Raw genomic sequence first — 17,918 nt, forward strand, 5'->3', positions numbered from 1 at the left:
TTCCTTTTCTCCTTTGCTTTTCACTTCTCTTCTTTTTAGATACCTCAGTTAAGTACAATCATGTTATATTTGTCTCTCCGTGTGTGATTATTTCACATACTGTAATTCTATTTTAAGGTGAATGTTCTGGTCTCCTCTGCTCACTTCTAGGTCCTTCTCTCCAGGACAGAAGGGGAGGCATGCTTTCATTTGGGTTGTGAACCTGCTCATGTTTATTGAGATCTGTACAGTATTGTTACTGGACTTTCTGGTGAATCAGATGCAATCTGCCAGAAAACAGCCACTTACCCGCAACCAAAGCAAAAACCTAAACAATTTTATTTTCATTTACTGTAAAAGGATAATTTGGAAATAATTTTCTTCCAGGGCAGGGAGTGTCCTCCAAGCTTAAGAGATTTTAGAGGTGCTCAGTTTGACACTTTGCATTGTGGAGTGAACGTATTTAAGAGCTATTAAGGCTCAGGCCTTGCTCAGATGTTAAAGACCTCTGTTCCTTCTGTCCAGGGGATCAGGCCTCCTCCTGTCTTTCCTGACCTCATCTTTCTGCACGTGACCCAGGTCACCAGAATGGTGGCTGGTTAGGGGACAGGCTTACGTTGCAGGGTGTTTCACTCCCTCACGTTGTTAATTTGTTTCTGTAAAACAATGAAAGGTAGATACTTGGTCTCTTGAAAGCTTGATGGAAAGAATGGGAGGAAGAGGGAGAAAGCGAGAGGACAGTGAGTGAGCCAGCTCCTCAGTGTTCATGGGCGGAAGTCAATAGACGCTGTCTTAAGTTGAAATATTTATGAGTAAAAATTTCTGTATTGTTTAGAGTTGTGGAAAGAAAGAAAGAATTATTCACTCAGTCATGTCTGACTCTGTGACCCCATGGACTGTGTAGCCCACCAGGCTCCTCTGTCCATGGGATTCTCCAGGCAAGAATACTGGAGTGGGTTGCCTTGCCCTTCTCCAAGGGATCTTCCCAACCAAGGCATTGAACCTGGGTCTCCTGCATTGCAGGTGGATTCTTTACCATCTGAGCCAACAAGGAAGAACAGTGGAAGCAACTGCCAAAAAGAACCAGAACCGTAAACACTCCTAAATGGTTGTTTCCAGAGGAAAAAGCTGGGAATATGTTTGGGAAGGGGTGAAGTAGAGTAGAAAATCTTTGCTTCTTGCTGTAATGCCTATGTTACCGAAAATTTTTTCCATCTGAATGTATTATTTTGATGATAATTTTTTAAAAAGTCAAACTAAAACCCTTTCAAGTAATCTGACATTATTTTACCTGGATGCATCACAGGTATTTTGCTAATGATTGAACACAGTCTCTATTTAACAAAGATGGAACAAGAAGGGCAGCACTCTTTTATTTCAGAGAACCCTTGAACATCATTTCTACCAATATAGGCAGGAAAAGTCATGAGCTGTCATTTATGCAGAATTTAAAAATTCAGTTACAATGGATAAAGAGAGGAAGATACAGCTCAAGAGAGTGTTTGGATGTTGCTGGGCATGAGGTTTCTAATTACAGATATAACTGGAGCAGATGTTTTTGTGGCCCTCAAAGGGGTGTTGAAGTCCTCGTGCATCAATCCGGGGCTCTCCCTGAGCATCCAGGTTGATTGGGCCCTGTGGTCCTTTATGACCCCTCTCCACTCAGCAGAGGTAGGTGTGACCTTCCCATGCAGTGGAGCTCGCTACTGTTTTCTCAAGAGGTGTTTTGGCAATATGATCTCTTTCCTGAATCTCTGGACCACCTTTCTGGGTCCAGGGCTCACTGCCAGGCAGGCTCTGCTCCTTGCCTAGTACAGCATCCAGCCTTTGTATCCCAGCTGCTCTGCTCCAAAGCTGCTGAAGAAATGTCTGGCGCTGGGAATTCTGAGTTCTTGTGGTGTGAGAGAGGTGACTTGGCTTCAGATAGCCAGCATGTTGCTGGAAATGGCCACGCTCGGCCTTGTTTCCCTAAGTGCAGTAGTGTTGCTGGTAAAAGTGAGGAAGGAGAATCTAGAATTATTTCCGAACTCTTTCAATGCTGAGTTTCTAGAAGCCTCCCAGTTGACAGAAGCCATCTTCCAAGGATATTTTGCATATTCAGGTGGGGGATGCTTTACGTATCCAGCAGGTAACCAACAATACCTGGAGAAAAGCAAATCTCAACCCATGACTTGTTGCATGCAATGTGAAATGCACATCTTTTATTATATTTTGTGTCTTATTTAAATTAAGTAATTTTTTCTTCTTTATTATTTTCCAAATCAGAGCAGAATGTGCCAGCTCTGCATTTATCACCAACTCTTAATTTTTTCTGGTTATTCCAAAGTACTTATTTTCTTGAATAACTTCTCTTTTTCAGCTTTCTTTTCTGGGACAACAGATAGGGGACTCATGTGCCAATCTAGTTTTTATTCTGTTAATGGATGAATTTGGAGAGTGTGGAAATAGTCCTCTTTCACGAAACTGTGAATCTAAGAATAATCCAATGCCAGACTATGCTTGTGTTATGGGTGGGTGTGACACATTCAGGCTTTTAAGTATTTTTTAAAAAAATAGAATCATAGATTTCCTTGATCGGTCTAAGGTCAGATTCAGTACTCTTCCCTTCAATGTTAGGATACAAGTTTTCTCTACATTTTCAAAGTCAGCCTCTCCCCTTGACCTCCACCTGTGCACTTTCCCTCTCACCTCCTCAACTTCAACCTTTTTATCGGTGTTTTTCTTGGACGTTTAAACATGAAGCAGACTCTCTACTACCGAAAAAAGTTTCCCTTAATTTTAGGGCCCCCTGTGATCACTGATGTGTCCATCATCTATTAACTCTCTTGCCAGCAGGCATTTTTTGAAACACTGACGATTTTCAAATCAAAAAGGCTGTGTTAGTGCCTTAAGATGAGTAAGATGCATTCTTTCCACCAAAGAGGTTTGCAGCGGTAGAAGAGCCTCTCCCTAGGTTGTGGCCTGACTTCTGCCACTTCCTAGCTGTGGCGAGTGTCTTTAACTCTCTGCACTTTACCGTCCTTCACCTGAAATATAGGCAGTATCACTTAAAGTCACCATAATTCTGTGATTTATGAATAAGTAATGATATGATAGTATGTAGTAACTGGCTGTAAGGGAACAATACAATTACAATGGAAATTCAGTGGAAGATAAAACCACCTTCTTCTGTCTCATCAAGTGGAAAAGGCAGCAATTTTAATGGAACCCCCCGAAAAATTCCAGCAGTAGAGAAATCTGAGTGAAGCTGTGGAGACCAGAAGTGTGCAGATGTGTGTAAGACGTGGCACACAGTCTTAAATAACTGCCAAATTGTTTCCACTTCACCAGCTTGCTAATCAATAGAGTTGTTAGGTCACACACCGAGAGTGAGGTAGAGCAAGATGGCATAGGATTGGAGACGGATGACGGAGAATGTCAACTTTTAGGAGGTGGATGGAGAAAGAGGATTTGATAAAGAAGCCAGAGGAAGTCTAGAGAAAGAAAATCACCAAGTTTCCAAAGGAGAGAGTAATCCACATGGTGAAATGCCTCAGAAGTTGAAGAGTGCGAGAAGTGATCAAAAGCGATTTTACTAACCAAGAGTTCATCGGTGAGTTTTGAGCATGAGAGGAAAGTCACTCAGCATTGAATTTAAAATTGAGATATTGAGAAAAGAAAACTATGAGAGATCAGTGTTTTATAATTAAATGGGCCACTGCCATTTGAGAGGATAATGAGCAAAACTTTCTTTTCCTCTCTCTCTCTCACATTGTCTCTTTCTTTTTTAAGAACAGAAATCTTTGGCTTCTGTTTGTGCCAATTCCATCTTGTTTCTTTGCCAATGGTGTTTCATTGCTAGACGACTCTGCTGTAAACAAATTAACAAAATTTGCTAACCTATCAACTATTACAGAACTCTTCAAAACTGGCAAGCAGTAAACAAACGCTGGAGGAATTTGGGTATATGCTGGGATTGTTAATTTGCTTAATAACTTTTAAGCATTACTAAATTCTAACTAACACTTTTACCAGTAAAATGGTAGTTTGTAAGCAGCTGATTTTGACTACTGTGGGAACATTCATCTTTTAAGTTCAAAACCAAGGATATTCACCACTTGTATAGCTATTATATTATATATTTTATTGTATTATATTTCTTATCTCCAATGTGACAATCTAGTACATAATGAGAAAGAGCAAAAGGCCCAAAGGAAAGAACAGGTAATCTTAAAAGTTGCCCTTTTGCTTGCTTAAAAGCTTTAACTAATAACCGTAGTCATTAATAACTTATTAAGTGCTAGGGATTTGATTGGAATTTTATTGTCTCTATATTTTCCAATTACCCTCAATATACAGGTAGGGAAATTGAAAGCTTGATAGTCACTAAATCATCCAGAAGCCCATAGGAGAGAGTGGGTGAGGCAGCACCTGAATGAGAGCTTTTTAAGTCTTTACTCTTCAGTTCTCAATCAGCCCAGGGACAGTACATGCAACCTCTGGGTGGATGTAGATGGAAGGCATTTGATATCTGTCAAAGGACAAATATTTATTAGTCAGAGGTATTTGGCTTTAAGTAACAGAAACTCACACACATTAGCTTAAACAAGCAGAAGGAAACGGGCTGGAAGAACAATGCTGTATTTCAAGGAAGACCTGAGCAACCTGTCTTCAGGAACAACAGAAATCAAGGACGCTCTAGGACTTAAAAATTAAAGTTATCAGTTGCCTATTATGCAAGCACTGAGTGCTTTTTTCCTGGTTCTCTCAGCTTTGTTGACATATGGTTCAAATCTTTGCAAGAAATCCTGTGTACTGGCAATGATAGACTTCCAGTGAGTCAGAGGTCTGTGTGTGGTGCTGTTACCCATTACCAGGGCCCAGGATCACATAGTATACACATAGCTATAATGTTAATTCTCTGTGTCAGGGAGAGTTCTCAGAAAATGGTAAGACTGGGGAAAACGGTGTCATAAATGGGACAATATTTAGAATAAGACTATCCTAGAAAATCATTATGTGTATAAACGCTAAATCATGATCTCTTCTGCACTGAATATTGGCATTAAGGAAAGGTGAGGACTCACAGGGAAAGAGAACTTCTGACTGACTCTTCTACTGTTTTCACAGATGCTATGAGAATGCTTCTGCTGCTGCTGCTAAGCCACTTCAGTCATGTCCGACTCTGTGTGTCCCCACAGATGGTATAACAGGACAATTTTGTTGGCCTAAGAGTTTTGATAGGCAGAGTGCCTGACGAACTATGAATGGAGGTTCGTGACACTGTACAGGAAGCTGTGACCAAAACCATCCCCAAGAAGAAGAAATTCAAGAAGGCAAAATGGCTGTCTGAGGAGGCCTTACAAATAGCTGAGAAAAGAAGAGAAGCAAGAGGCAACAGAGAAAAGGAAAGATACACCCATGTGAATGCAGAGTTTCAAAGAGTAGCAAGGAGAGATAAGAAAGCCTTCCTCAGTGATCAATGCAAAGAAATAGAGGAAAACAATAGAATGGGAAAGACTAGAGATCTCTTCAAGAAAATTAGAGATACAAAAGGAACTCATGTATATGAAATGGACATGGATATGAAATATGAAATGATATGGAATAAAGGACAGAAATGGTAAAGACCTAACGGAGCAGAAGAGATCAAGAAGAGGTGGCAAGAATACACAGAACTGTACAAAAAAGATCTTAATGACCCAGATAACTGTGATGGTGTGGTCACTCACCTAGAGCCAGACATCCTGGGGTGTGAAGTCAAGTGGGGCTTAGGAAGCATCACTACGAACAAAGCTAGCAGAGGTGATGGAATTTCAGTTGAGCTATTTCAGATCCTAAAAGATGATGCTGTTAAAGTGCTGCACTCAGTATACCAGCAAATTTGGAAAACTCAGCAGTGGCCACAGGACTGGAAAATGTCAGTTTTCATTCCAATCCCAAAGAAGGGCAATGCCAAAGAATGTTCAAACTACCACACAATTGCATCATTTCACATACTAGCAAGGTAATGCTCAAAGTAGGTTCACTCTGAGGTAGGTTTCAACAGTAGGTGAACTGAGAACTTCCAGATGTACAACTTGGCTTTGGAAAAAGCAGAAGACTCATCCACTGGATCAGAGAAAAAGCAAAAGAATTCCAGAAAAAAAAACCTACTTCTGCTTCATTGACTATGCTAAAGTCTTTGACTGTGTGGATCACAACAAACCGTGGAAAATTCTTAAAGAGATGGGAATACCAGATCACTCTACCTGTCTCCTGAGACACCCGTATGCAGTTTAAGAAGCAACAGTTAGAACTGGACATGGAACAATGGACTGGTTCAAAATCGGAAAAGGAGTAGGTCAAAGCTGTTTATTGTCACCTTGCTTATTTAACTTATATGCAGAGTACATCATGCAAAATCCTGGGCCAGAGGAAGCACAAGCTGGAATCAAGACTGCCAGAAGCATCAGTAACCTCAGATATGGGCATGGTACCACCTTGATGGCAGAAAGCGAAGAGGAACTAAAGAGCCTGTTGGTGAAGGAGAAAGAGGAGAGTGAAAGCTGGCTTTTTAAAAACTCAGCCTTTGGAAAACTAAGATCATGTCATCATGGCAAATAGAGAAAAATTGAAACAGTGACAGGCTTTCTTTTCTTGGGCTCCAAAATCACTGCAGATGGTGACTGCAGACATGAAATTAAGAGATGCTTGCTCCTTGGAAGAAAAGCTATGACAAACCTAGACAGGGTTTTAAAAGGTAGAGACATCACTTTGCTGACCAAGGTCTGTCTAGTCGAAGCTATAGTTTTTCCAGTTGTCATGGATGGATGTGGTACGAGTTGAACCGTAAAGAAGGCTGAGGGCTGAAGAACTGATTCCTTTGAATGTGGAGCTGGAGGAGACTCTTGAGAGTCCCTTGGACTGCAAGGAGATCAACCCAGTCAATCCTAAAGGAAATCAACCCTGAATATTCACTGAAAGGACTGATGCTGAAGCTGAAACTCCAGTACTTTGGCCACCTGATGTGAAGAGCTGACTCATTGGAAGAGACTCTGATGCTGGGAAAGATTGAAGGCAGGAAGAGAATGAGGCAACAGAGAATGAGACTCAATGGACATGAGTTTGAGCAAACTCCAGAGACAGTGAAGGACAGGGAAACCTGGGGTGCTGCAGTCCATGGAGTCTCAGAGTTAGACATGACTGAGCGACTGGACAACAAGGAGGGTGTTGGCTCCTATTTTCCCAGAAGAAACTATAGTTGCTGAAGGAAGGGTTAATGTCAATTAGGCAACCAGAAAAGGGCATGAGAGAATGGGCTGAGGGCAACAGGCAGTACATTTTTGAGGAACTGAAAGAAAGCTGGTGTGCCTGTGACGCAAATAGCAAAAGGGGCCATCAAATTATCATATAATATATTTTCACAGCCCTTTCTCTTTTATTTGGACCCTTATCACAGACACTATTTTAACTTTTCTTTATGTGATTATTGAGTTAATCATAGCTCCTCTTCCCATAATCTTAATGTAATGAACATATGTCTTAAAATGAGTAACAGATTAAAGGAATAAAAGGAAATTTGGGAAAAAATGAGGAACAGGAAACAGGAGAGTTTGCGCTTCCTGTTTGCTTTTGCTTACCATTGTACTCCCAGGACTCAAACTCAGCGCCCAGTACCCAACAGAGAAGCCTGAAGACACAGGTGGGCTCTGAACCCACAGGGTCGCGTGGGCTCAGCTTCCATTTTCATTCTTGGGCCTTTAATTCAGAAATTTTAAAAATATATGGGGGAAATGTCTTCATTCCCCCTGCTTTGTTTACTTAGCAGCAAGCTCTGAAGGGAGCGGGTGTGTGTAGCAGTTACTATTGTGGGTGTTGGTGCATATTAATGTGTGTGTGTGTGTGTGTGTGTGTGTGTGTGTGTGATAGTGGCCAGGGTGAATAGGAAGAATGCAGCCCAACACTTGATACATGGAACAATTTTAAAGATAAATTTAAGACATAAGGTTTACCCATTGTGATTTTGTTCTTTTACGTCTTTCAGGGGAGCTCAAGAAACCCAGAAAAACAATTCTAAAGAATATATTTCCTGCATTCCCTCTGGTAACTCTTGTTTATTTACTGGTTAACATTTCCTACCTGACTGTTCTGACACCCAAGGAAATTCTCTCTTCAGGTTTGTACATAAATTGCTAAGACAATAAATAATAATAAAGATAGCATATGTAAGTATCCCTTTTCCAGCTGGAACTGTTGTTTGCTTTCCACTATTTCACAGAGAATCTATTGTAATCTTTGAAGATGACAGAGGGGACAGAGTATGGTTTGGTTAAGAAAAGAGTTTCACATTTAAGCATGGTAATATGTTTTTTTGCTAATTTGGAAAGTATACATAATGCTTGCATATGACGCAGATTCAAGGTCAGCATTCCTTTCATGATCTCATCTCACCCAGAGTGATGCTGGGTGATCAGAGCTTCTATCTACTAAAACTCTGACAATGTGAATTTTCCAAATATTCTCCTAGATGATGTAAAGAATGATAAACTTGAAATGTAGGACAGTAGCAATTAAAAGAATAGATGCTAATGTATATAGTTAATATGACAAATATTAATATGTAATATAATGTCATTATTTATCATAAATAACTCTAAAATATATGGTGGCAAAGGGCTTTGAACATATTGGAAATTTGACTAAAAGATAACTATTTGAGACCCCTAATTGTAGAATAAAAAATGAAATAAGAAAATCTTAAGGAAATAAAACATATATTTAAAAATGAGCAACAGATTCAAGGAATAAAAGGCAATTTGAGGAACAGGAAATATGAGAGACTAGCAATTTCCTCAAACCAGCATTAGCCTTTGAGTAATCACCTTCTGTGATAAGCTATCAGCCAGTACCTTGGGCACTAATCTCTTCTGAGCAGTTATTACTGCTTTGGTAAATCCTTGGGGCACTGGGGATTAACCTGGGGGAGGTTTAATATAAAAGTCATAGCATGCTCTGCCTGAGGTCTTGAGCTCCTGCCACGTAGGAAGTTGCCATTGCATGGTATCAGTGTTGATTCACAGTGGTCTAGCTGTCTTTGGGAGCTGTATGCTAGAAATAATCAACATTTTGAGAATTTGCAAGAACAACCTGACTGCTAAATTGGATAAAAGCAAGCAGTGTGTTAGTTGCTCAGTCATGTCTGACTCTTTGCAACACCATGGACCGTAGCCTGCCAGGCTCCTCTGTCCATGGACTTTTCCAGGCAAGAATGCTGGAGTGGGTTGCCATTCTTTTCTCCAGGGGATCTTCCCGACCCAGGGGTCAAATCCAGGTCTCTTGCATTGCAGGTGGATTCTTTACCATCTGAGCCACCAGGGAAGCCCTCTATTTTGATTATGTAGCAAATAAATTAACAAAATTAGCTATAGATGTGGTGAGGGCTGTTGGTCAGCTGGCTAGCTGTAATGGTTCACTGAAGCTGACATCTGTTATGGCCAGTCATGAAGACTGTGAAAAATAATGAATATCTCTTCTCAGCTGTCATAATAGCTGCAACATTTTTGTGGGTGGTATAGTAATTTTGGTATATGTGGAAGACTTATGAAGTATTTTGACATATTCTTTTATACATCTCCTCAGATCTTGCTTAAATTCTGAAATAATATTTTTATTGCAAATACCTATTTTTATTGTATTATGAACTTAAATTAAGAAAAAATCAGAGCTATACACGAAAACTGTATGTACAGGGACAACCATCATGACATTATCTAAGAGAGCAAAAAATTAAAGATCACCAAAATATTCAATAAATTTGAAAGAGATAATTTCCAGCAAGTCATATAATAGACCACGCTGAGCTTTCCCAAAGATCGTGTTTTTGAAGAAAGCTTAAAGTAAAAAGACAATAATGAGAGAATTTCGTTGTATCTACCATTAGCACCACCTGAGGGCTTCCCAAGCACGGTAAAGGTAGAGAACACGCCTGCCAAAGCAGGAGCTTTAAGAGAGGTGCTTTCGAACCCTGAGTTGGGAAGATCCCCTGGAGGAGGTCATGGCAACCCACGCCAGTATTCTTGCCTGAAGAATCCTGTGGACGGAGGAGCCTGGCGGGCTGCAGTCCCTGGGGTCACAAAGAGTTGGACACGACTGAAGCGATTTAGCAATGAGAGAAAAGGCCAGATCTATATTACAATATATAACAGAAAGTAAATAGTTAATACTGATCTACAGGTGTTTTTTGTTTATTCCTTACTTAAGTTTCTGTCAAGTCTGACATCATGGGGTCTGTTCAGCAGAGGTTCCTTTGTTTACTTACAAAGCTACCGCTTCATTCCAGTATCTTCCACAGTGAGGGTCAGATTTAATAGGTGGGAAATAAGAACAGGCAAGTGCTCCTGTGGGGTCACAAGTTACAGCATCTGCCATTCTGAAACATCAGCTTAACGTGATCACCAACAGAGTCCATCTTTTCATCTTCACTTAAATTTAAACTGACTTTCAGTCTGGATGAAGAAGAGTTTCACGGGAGCACCCTTTAGTTGCAAAAGGAAAGAGGCAACAACTTGACCGCATAAGGATACTACTGGAGAAAGCTGGCCTGATGCTGTAATTACCAGAATAGTAAAATAGTCTTGGTAGGCTCAGCACACTAAAAGCTTTACTTGGATTATCATATTTAGCCCTCTCGGTAATGCAGAAGGCAGATACTACTGTTATCTCCATTTTACAAAAAAGGAAACAGGTTTCTACAAGTTGAGTCACCTGCCCAAGGTCACACAGCATGAAGTGGAAACAAGCTTCAAATCTGGGCAGTTTCTTTGGGATGTTTGTCTCTAAGTACGAAATATAAGAATGAACACTCGGAGGAAGCAGCGTTTTAATCACCATCAACTTTGGCTGACTTGCAACCAGCCTTTCTTTTCAGTTCTTGCTTCTGCTTCCATCTAATAATGTAATGCAAGTCGCTCAGTGGTGTCCGACTCTTTGCGACCCCAGGGACTATACAGTCCATGGAATTCTCCGGGAAAGAATACTGGAGTGGGAGCCCTTCCCTTCTTCAGGGCATCTTCCCAACCCACGGATCGAACCCAGGTCTCCCACATTGCAGGCAGATTCTGTACCCACCAGGGAAGCCCACCTAGCTATCCCCTATTTGTATCCGTTATTGAGTAGCCACTAGGATTTGAGTATCTAGCTAGATATGCTGGGTGTATAAAGGAGTAAGACTTGGCTTCCGCAATCATGCAGAGTTTAGTCTACCTGGACAGTCAGGTACGCCAAAACCACAGTAAGATCCCTGCCACGTGGGGGCCTCCAGAGTACACAGGGAAAGACAATCTTCTTTCTTTTAACCACTGATCCTCAGTGTTTTCAGGCCTAAAATGGGAATAAATAATGCTTACCTCCTAAGAATGTGGGATGTATTAAATGAGCTAAGGCATGCAGACAGCACAAAGCCGCAGTGACAGTTATTATTGCTTATTTATTATTTGATATTCATTTGCATCAAAATGGAAGGCAGGGGACTTCCCTGGTGGTCCAAGGGCTAAGCCTCTGTGCTCCCAGTGCAGGGGGCCTGGGTTAGGGAGTTAGATCCCATATGCTGCAACTAAGACCCAGCACAGCCAAATAAATAAATAAATAAATATGACATTTAAAAAAATGGAAGGCAAGGGTAACCATAGCGTAAGTAGTTGGAATTTGTCTCTAATACCCACGTGCATGCTCTTTCTTCCTCTCTCAGTTTTTGGATAATTAATAACAGGCTGTGAAATGATAGGTTATCTTTCTCAAGGGTATTTTACCCATTAAAAGGAGTTTTCTTAATGATTTAAGCCCCAAATGAGTGACCCTCTAATTAAAGGGTTTCATAAATTGTAACTTGCTATGTTATACTTTGGGGCTATAGATTTGTATCTATCTCTTAAAGACATCACAAAAGTGACTGACTTTTCTCCCTAGGACTTTTCTTTATGTGAATTGCTTACATTAACTTCCTAATATTTTATGGTTTTGTTTTTAAAATCTAGCTCTTTGGTTTATATAAAACTTGTTTTTATGTATATTTGAAAGAAGTCTTCTAAATGTATCTTCTTTTTTTCTGAAATGAACAGCCAATTACCAATCTGTTTTGTTTTGATAGTTTTTAATTTTAAAATATATATGCATCTATTTCTGAATATTTATTCTGTTCTATTAATCTATTCTGTATTAGTATGCAGTTTCTTAAAAATAGCAATGTTTTAGTTACCCTATTGGGTTGAATATTGTCTCCCAAAGTTCATGTCCTTACCCGAACCTCAGAATGTGAATCTATTTGGAAACCATGCTTTTACAGATGTAGTTAGTTAAGAAGAGGTCATAGTGTGTATAGGATGGACACTTAATTCAACAAGATGATGTCTTTGAAAGCAGATGAGCAGAGCCGTGCAGAGGAAAGATGTGTGTTGGGACACCGAGAATGCCGTGGACTTCTGAGGCAACGTTTGGAGTAATGTATCTGCAAGGAGATCCAACTAGTCCCTCCTAAAGGAAATCAGTCCTAAATATTCATTGGAAGGACTGATGATGAGCTGAAACTCCAATACTTCAGCCACCTGATGCGAAGAACTGACTCATTTGAAAAGACCCTGATGCTGGGAAAGATTGGGGGCAGGAGGAGAAGGGGACAACAGAGGATGAGATGGTTGAATGGCATCACCGACACGATGGACATGAGTTTGAGCAAACTGCTGGAGTTGGTGATGGACAGGGAAGCCTGGCGTGCTGCAGTCCATGGGGTCCCAAAGAGTCAGACACGACTGAGCGACTGAACTGAACCGATCTGCAAGTTGGGGAAAAGGCCAAGAGTGGCCAGAAACTTGACCCTTCAGAGAAGGCAAGTGGACTTCCCACAGAACTGTGGGAGAGGAAATTTCGGTTTTTCTCATGTCACCCAGTTTCTGGTACTCTGTGGCAGCCCTAGGGAACGTACATAGTTTTTAATGCTCTTAAAGAAAAGTCCTATTTGGTTATCTGGTAGTGTATGTCAATTTTCCTCATCTTGTAAAAAATGAGTATTAGTTATTACTGCCTTTTCATACACCATGGCAGATTCTATTTGAATTTTTGTTTTCATTACTTGGTTGTATTGGTTATTTCCGGAAGAACTCACATTTTCCAATACTGAGTCTTTCTTTTCAAGATGATTATCTTGCTATTTATTAGGTTATCTTTATGTCTTCAAAGAAGTTTTATAATTTTCTTTACAAAGAGCTTGCAAATTTTTGTTCATTCCTATATATTCCATATTTTCTTTCTTTTTTTGACAGCGATTATGTTTGAGATACTTTAATCCCTCATTATTTTTTTCCAGCTGGTGATTGTTGGTATTTAGGAAAGCCATTTTTATTGTGGATGATCTTGTATTTGGCTACTTAACTGAACTCTCACTATTCCAATAATTTTTTAGAAGATTATTTCTCATTTGCTAGGAAGATAATTGTCATCTTCAGAAAAGAATTTTGTTTCTTCCACTTTTAGTTTTTAGATATCACTTATATGTTTTGCCTTGTGGTAATGACCAACACCTCCAGAACAAGGCTGAAAACTGTAATGATATTTGCATCCTTGCTCTGATCTTAACTTCAGTGGAAATAATGTTTATGTTTTACAATTAAAAATAACTAATGCAAGTTTATACATATACGCAATCACATAGGTATTTATAGGAAAATTCTTATTCTAGCATATTTTCCTTTTCTTTCCTGACAGTGATAAGCTTTTGTTTAGTTGAGTAAAAATAAATATGAATTCCCCGCCCACCCCCAAAAACGTAAAAGAGAGACATGAGGCTTTCATGAACCCTGAAGAGCAGATGTATATTTCTACTGCACCATCTTTCTATCTCAAGCTTTCCCATCATCACTGCAGACTCATCAAGAGAGATGATGGTTCCAGTGACTTTCCCTGTGGTTGTCTGTTCACTCTGGAGGGTAAGACAGCTCTACATATGGTCCTCTGCACTTTTCTGAAACAGTTTCTAACGTGATTTACCTGAGATTTCCTTTGTCAATGTTCTGGGGAATGCTCTTTACCTCCACCTGTTCCTTTTGTCCCATGTATTTCTCTTTTTCAGTTGATTCTTTGTTTTGGAAGGACATGTTATTTTGTAACTTCATGCAAAAGGTAATGGGAGAAAAATTTCATGAGATATTGCAAGTATGTAAGTGTCTATTTTATTTTCTTCTTTGAGTGAGAGCTTGCAAGTAATAGAAGTCTTTGGAAATAATTTTGCTTCAGAATTTTGAGGTATTTCTCTGTTGAATTCTAAATTCCAATATTGCTGTTGACATTTCAAAATCATTCTAATTTTTAAAATTTCTTGTTTAATTGTTCTGGTTAGACATTCTAGTATATTCTAATTCCAAATCCTATATATGTGGCCAAAGCCCTGTTCCCCACCCCCACCCCCCACAACCTGAAAAAAATGTAGGTACGTTTTTGGTCTTCAGTATTTTAAAAAATTTAATGGTAATGGATTTTTATGTGTCTTTATTTTCACCTGTTGTGTTAGACCTTCATGAGCCTTTTCAAAATGGAAAATATTTTGGTTTGAGGAAATTTTCTTGGATCATTTCATTGATAAATGCCTCCTCTCTCTTTCTGTTGGTTTTTCTGGAATTTTTGTTATTTTCGTGTGAACCTCCTGAACTTGTCTTTTGATTTTTTTTATCTCTCATTTCCTATTTTTAACCTCTATTTGTTTGCTTGTTGTTACTTTTTTGTTGCCGTTTGTTGTTCAGCCAAGTCCAACTCTTTGCAACCCCACGGACTGCAGCACGCTGGGCTCTCCTGTCCTTCACCATCTCCCGGAGCTTGCTCAGACTCATGTCCATTGAGTCAGTGATGCCATCCAACCATCTCATCCTCTGTTGTCCGCTTCTCCTCCTGCCTTCAATCTTTTCCAGCACCAGGGCTTTAATGAGTTGGCTCTTCGTATCAGGTGGCCAAAGTATTGGAGCTTCAGCTTCAGTATCAGTCCTTCAAATGAATATTCAGGACTGATTTCCTTTAGGATTGACTGGTTTGATCTTGCTGTCCAAGGGACTCTCAAGAGTCTTCTCGCACTCCACAGTTCAAAAGCATCAATTCCTCAGCGCTCAGTATTCTTTATGGTCCAACTCTCACATCCATACATGACCACTGGAAAACCAGTAGTTTTCAGATGTTTTGTGAGCCTTAACTGTCTGCTCATAACTAATAATAATGGGTGAAAAAGTTGATTGGAAACTCCAAATGTATACGTATAACTTACATGCTATACATATGGCGATCTGAGTGAACCAATTGTTAAGGCATTGTCAAGGCCAGAATCTGTACCTCTTTCATCTTGGGTAGTCAGGTTCCCCAAAGAAGTCTTCTAATCTTCTTAAAGGCAGGACTCTGACTTTCAGGTATTGGGAGCTGAGCTGGGGAATGGGACTAGAGAGCACAGTCTCTGCAGTTAGTAACCAATGAATATAAACTCATCTCATTTTCACAGAGTACCTAGAACTTCAACCGTGCTGATATCTCCCATCAATAAATCTGCAGTCATTTGCTATGGTAGCACAGGAGCCGTTGCCTAGGGATTAAGACTAGAACTGAATTCTAGATCATTTCCGCCTAATCTTCTTTATTTAAGTGATGTAACTGCCACAGCCCCAGTCAGACCTAATTCCGTTAATTTACATGATGTTTTTGAGCATTCTGCAAAGTAAATCACCTTGTTTCTCAACTTCTCCTGCTTTAAAGACCCACATTTGTAATGCATCTTTAATGCATTTGCTTTCCAATTTACAATATTTTAGAATATTTTTCTCAAAAAACAAAACCTTTTCTCTTTTCCCCCTTTCTCATGGGGTTATTTATTTGAAAACTTCTTCATTCCGGTTTTACTGGGATTACATAAGAGTGAAGGTATAGCATTTTGGGCAGAATAGTGGAGTGGGTAGCCTTGCCTTTCTCGAGGGGATCTTCCCAACCTAGGGATCAAACCCAGGCTCCCCCATTGCAGGGGGATTTTTTTTTTTTTTTTACCATCTGAGCCATCAGGGAAGCCCCAACATGCTGAGGCGGGTAGCCTATCCCTTCTCCAGGGGGTCTTCCCCACTCAGGAGTGGAACCAGAGTCTCCTGCATTGTATTGTAAAACATGTTCATGGCTTAAGATATTTGTTGTGTGTAGCTGAATTTAAGAGGCTTCCCTCGTGGCTCAGATGGTAAAGAATCTGCCTGCAATGTAGGAGACCCAGGTTTGAGCCCTGGGTTGGGAAGATCCTCTGGAAAAGGAAATGGCTACCTAGTTCAATATTCTTGGAGCTTCCCTGATAGTTCAGATAGTAAAGAATCTGACTGAAATGCAGCAGATCCAGGATCCACCCCTGGCTCAGGAAGATTCCCTGGAGAAGGGAATGGCAACCCACTCCAGTATTCTTGCCAGGAGAATCCCATGGATGGAGGAACCTGGTTGGGCTACTGTCCATGGGGTCTCAAAGAGTCAGACATGACTGAGCGGCTAACACACACACACACACACACACACACACACACACACACACACACACACACACAGAGGAGTAGCTTAAATTGGGGCTTCCCAGGTGGCTCAGTGGCAAAGAACCTGCTTGCCAGTGTAGGAGATGCAGGAAATGGATTTGATCCCTGGGTTGGGAAGATCCCCTGGGGAAGGAAATGGCAACTCACTCTGGTATTCTTGCCTGGAGAATCCCAGGGACAGAGGAGCCATGGGGTTGCAAAGAGTTGGACATGACTGAGCATGCACTCACGGCTTAAACAGATGTTTCTTCAGTCTGACATTTTAAACCTAAGACTTTTTTTTTAATGTGTTGCAAAGATGTTTTTTTAAACAGGTAATATGTCCATCAAGAAATCTGAGTTGATCAGACTCATTATTCTGAATAAATTTTAAAGGAAAGGTGTTGAAAGACATTTGACTTAAAGATCTTTGTCTCAGTGATATAAATCGTTTTAAAACAAGAATGTGATCAGTCTACATTGCCTTGTTTCGTGGCGTAGTGCAATATTTTCTTCCTTTTAGTGGCCGGCCCCATTCTCAGGCTAAATTTGGCGTTCGCACGTTCACATATGGCCCACAAGGCACAGCTCTACCAAGATGACCTGTAGTCTCACCACGCTTCAGTTCCACATGCTTAGGTTAATGGTGCATTCAAAATTTCTATCTCAGTTAAAATCTTATGGAGGATGATGTGTCTAATGGCAAGTTAGAAAATTCCTTATTAACTGGGATCTTTGAGCATTTTAATATATAAGGGAGATCTTACAGGTTGTCCCCTTTTCCCTTCCCTTACCTGATTTTATTCAGGTAAAAAGCAAAATTACACTCATCTTCAAGGGGATGAATCACAATGGATCTTGGCTAACCCCTGTAATCTCATACTCCTGGCCTGTGATTTGTTTAGGAGTGGGTATGAGACCAGCTTTTGCCAACAAAATGTAAGAGAGAGTCCAATGCAGGGCTTATGAGACATATTGTTCTCTCTGATAAAAAAGAGAAGCCAGAACAATCTCTCTGTCCTTTCCTTTCTTGGATTTTATCATGTAAAGGTGGGATGCTTGAAGCTGTGCTGACCATCTTGTAACCCCGACATGCAAGTCAAGAAAACACGGACAAATGGAACACTCATCTTGTGAAGCTGGAAATATAACCAGCCCTAGAACTGCTTCCCTCCAGACTTCTTTATACGACTTAATTTAATACACTTAGGATTTAAGATACTTTTATCTAGTCTGCTGCTGCTGCTAAGTCGCTTCAGTCGTGTCTGAGTCTGTGCAACCCCATAGACGGCAACCCACCAGGCTCCCCCGTCCCAGGGATTCTCCAGGCAAGAACACTGGAGTGGGTTGCCATTTCCTTCTCCAATGCATGAAAGTGGAAAGTGAAAGTGAAGTCGCTCAGTCGTGTCTGATTCCTAG

At 40.4% G+C, this 17,918-nt stretch overlaps 1 protein-coding gene across 1 annotated transcript; it reads left to right on the forward strand.

Moving 5' to 3' along the window:
• Positions 1-1,444: 1,444 nt before the first annotated feature.
• On the forward strand, positions 1,445-14,458 carry LOC101112828 (solute carrier family 7 member 13). Its single transcript, XM_042254518.2, is given in 4 exon segments — positions 1,445-1,496; positions 1,499-2,107; positions 7,985-8,116; positions 12,358-14,458. Coding segments are annotated over 4 exon segments (873 nt in total). The 3' UTR covers positions 12,438-14,458.
• Positions 14,459-17,918: the final 3,460 nt, after the last annotated feature.

Source organism: Ovis aries, chromosome 9, assembly GCF_016772045.2.
Source record: "Ovis aries strain OAR_USU_Benz2616 breed Rambouillet chromosome 9, ARS-UI_Ramb_v3.0, whole genome shotgun sequence".
Lineage (NCBI taxonomy): Eukaryota > Metazoa > Chordata > Mammalia > Artiodactyla > Bovidae > Ovis > Ovis aries.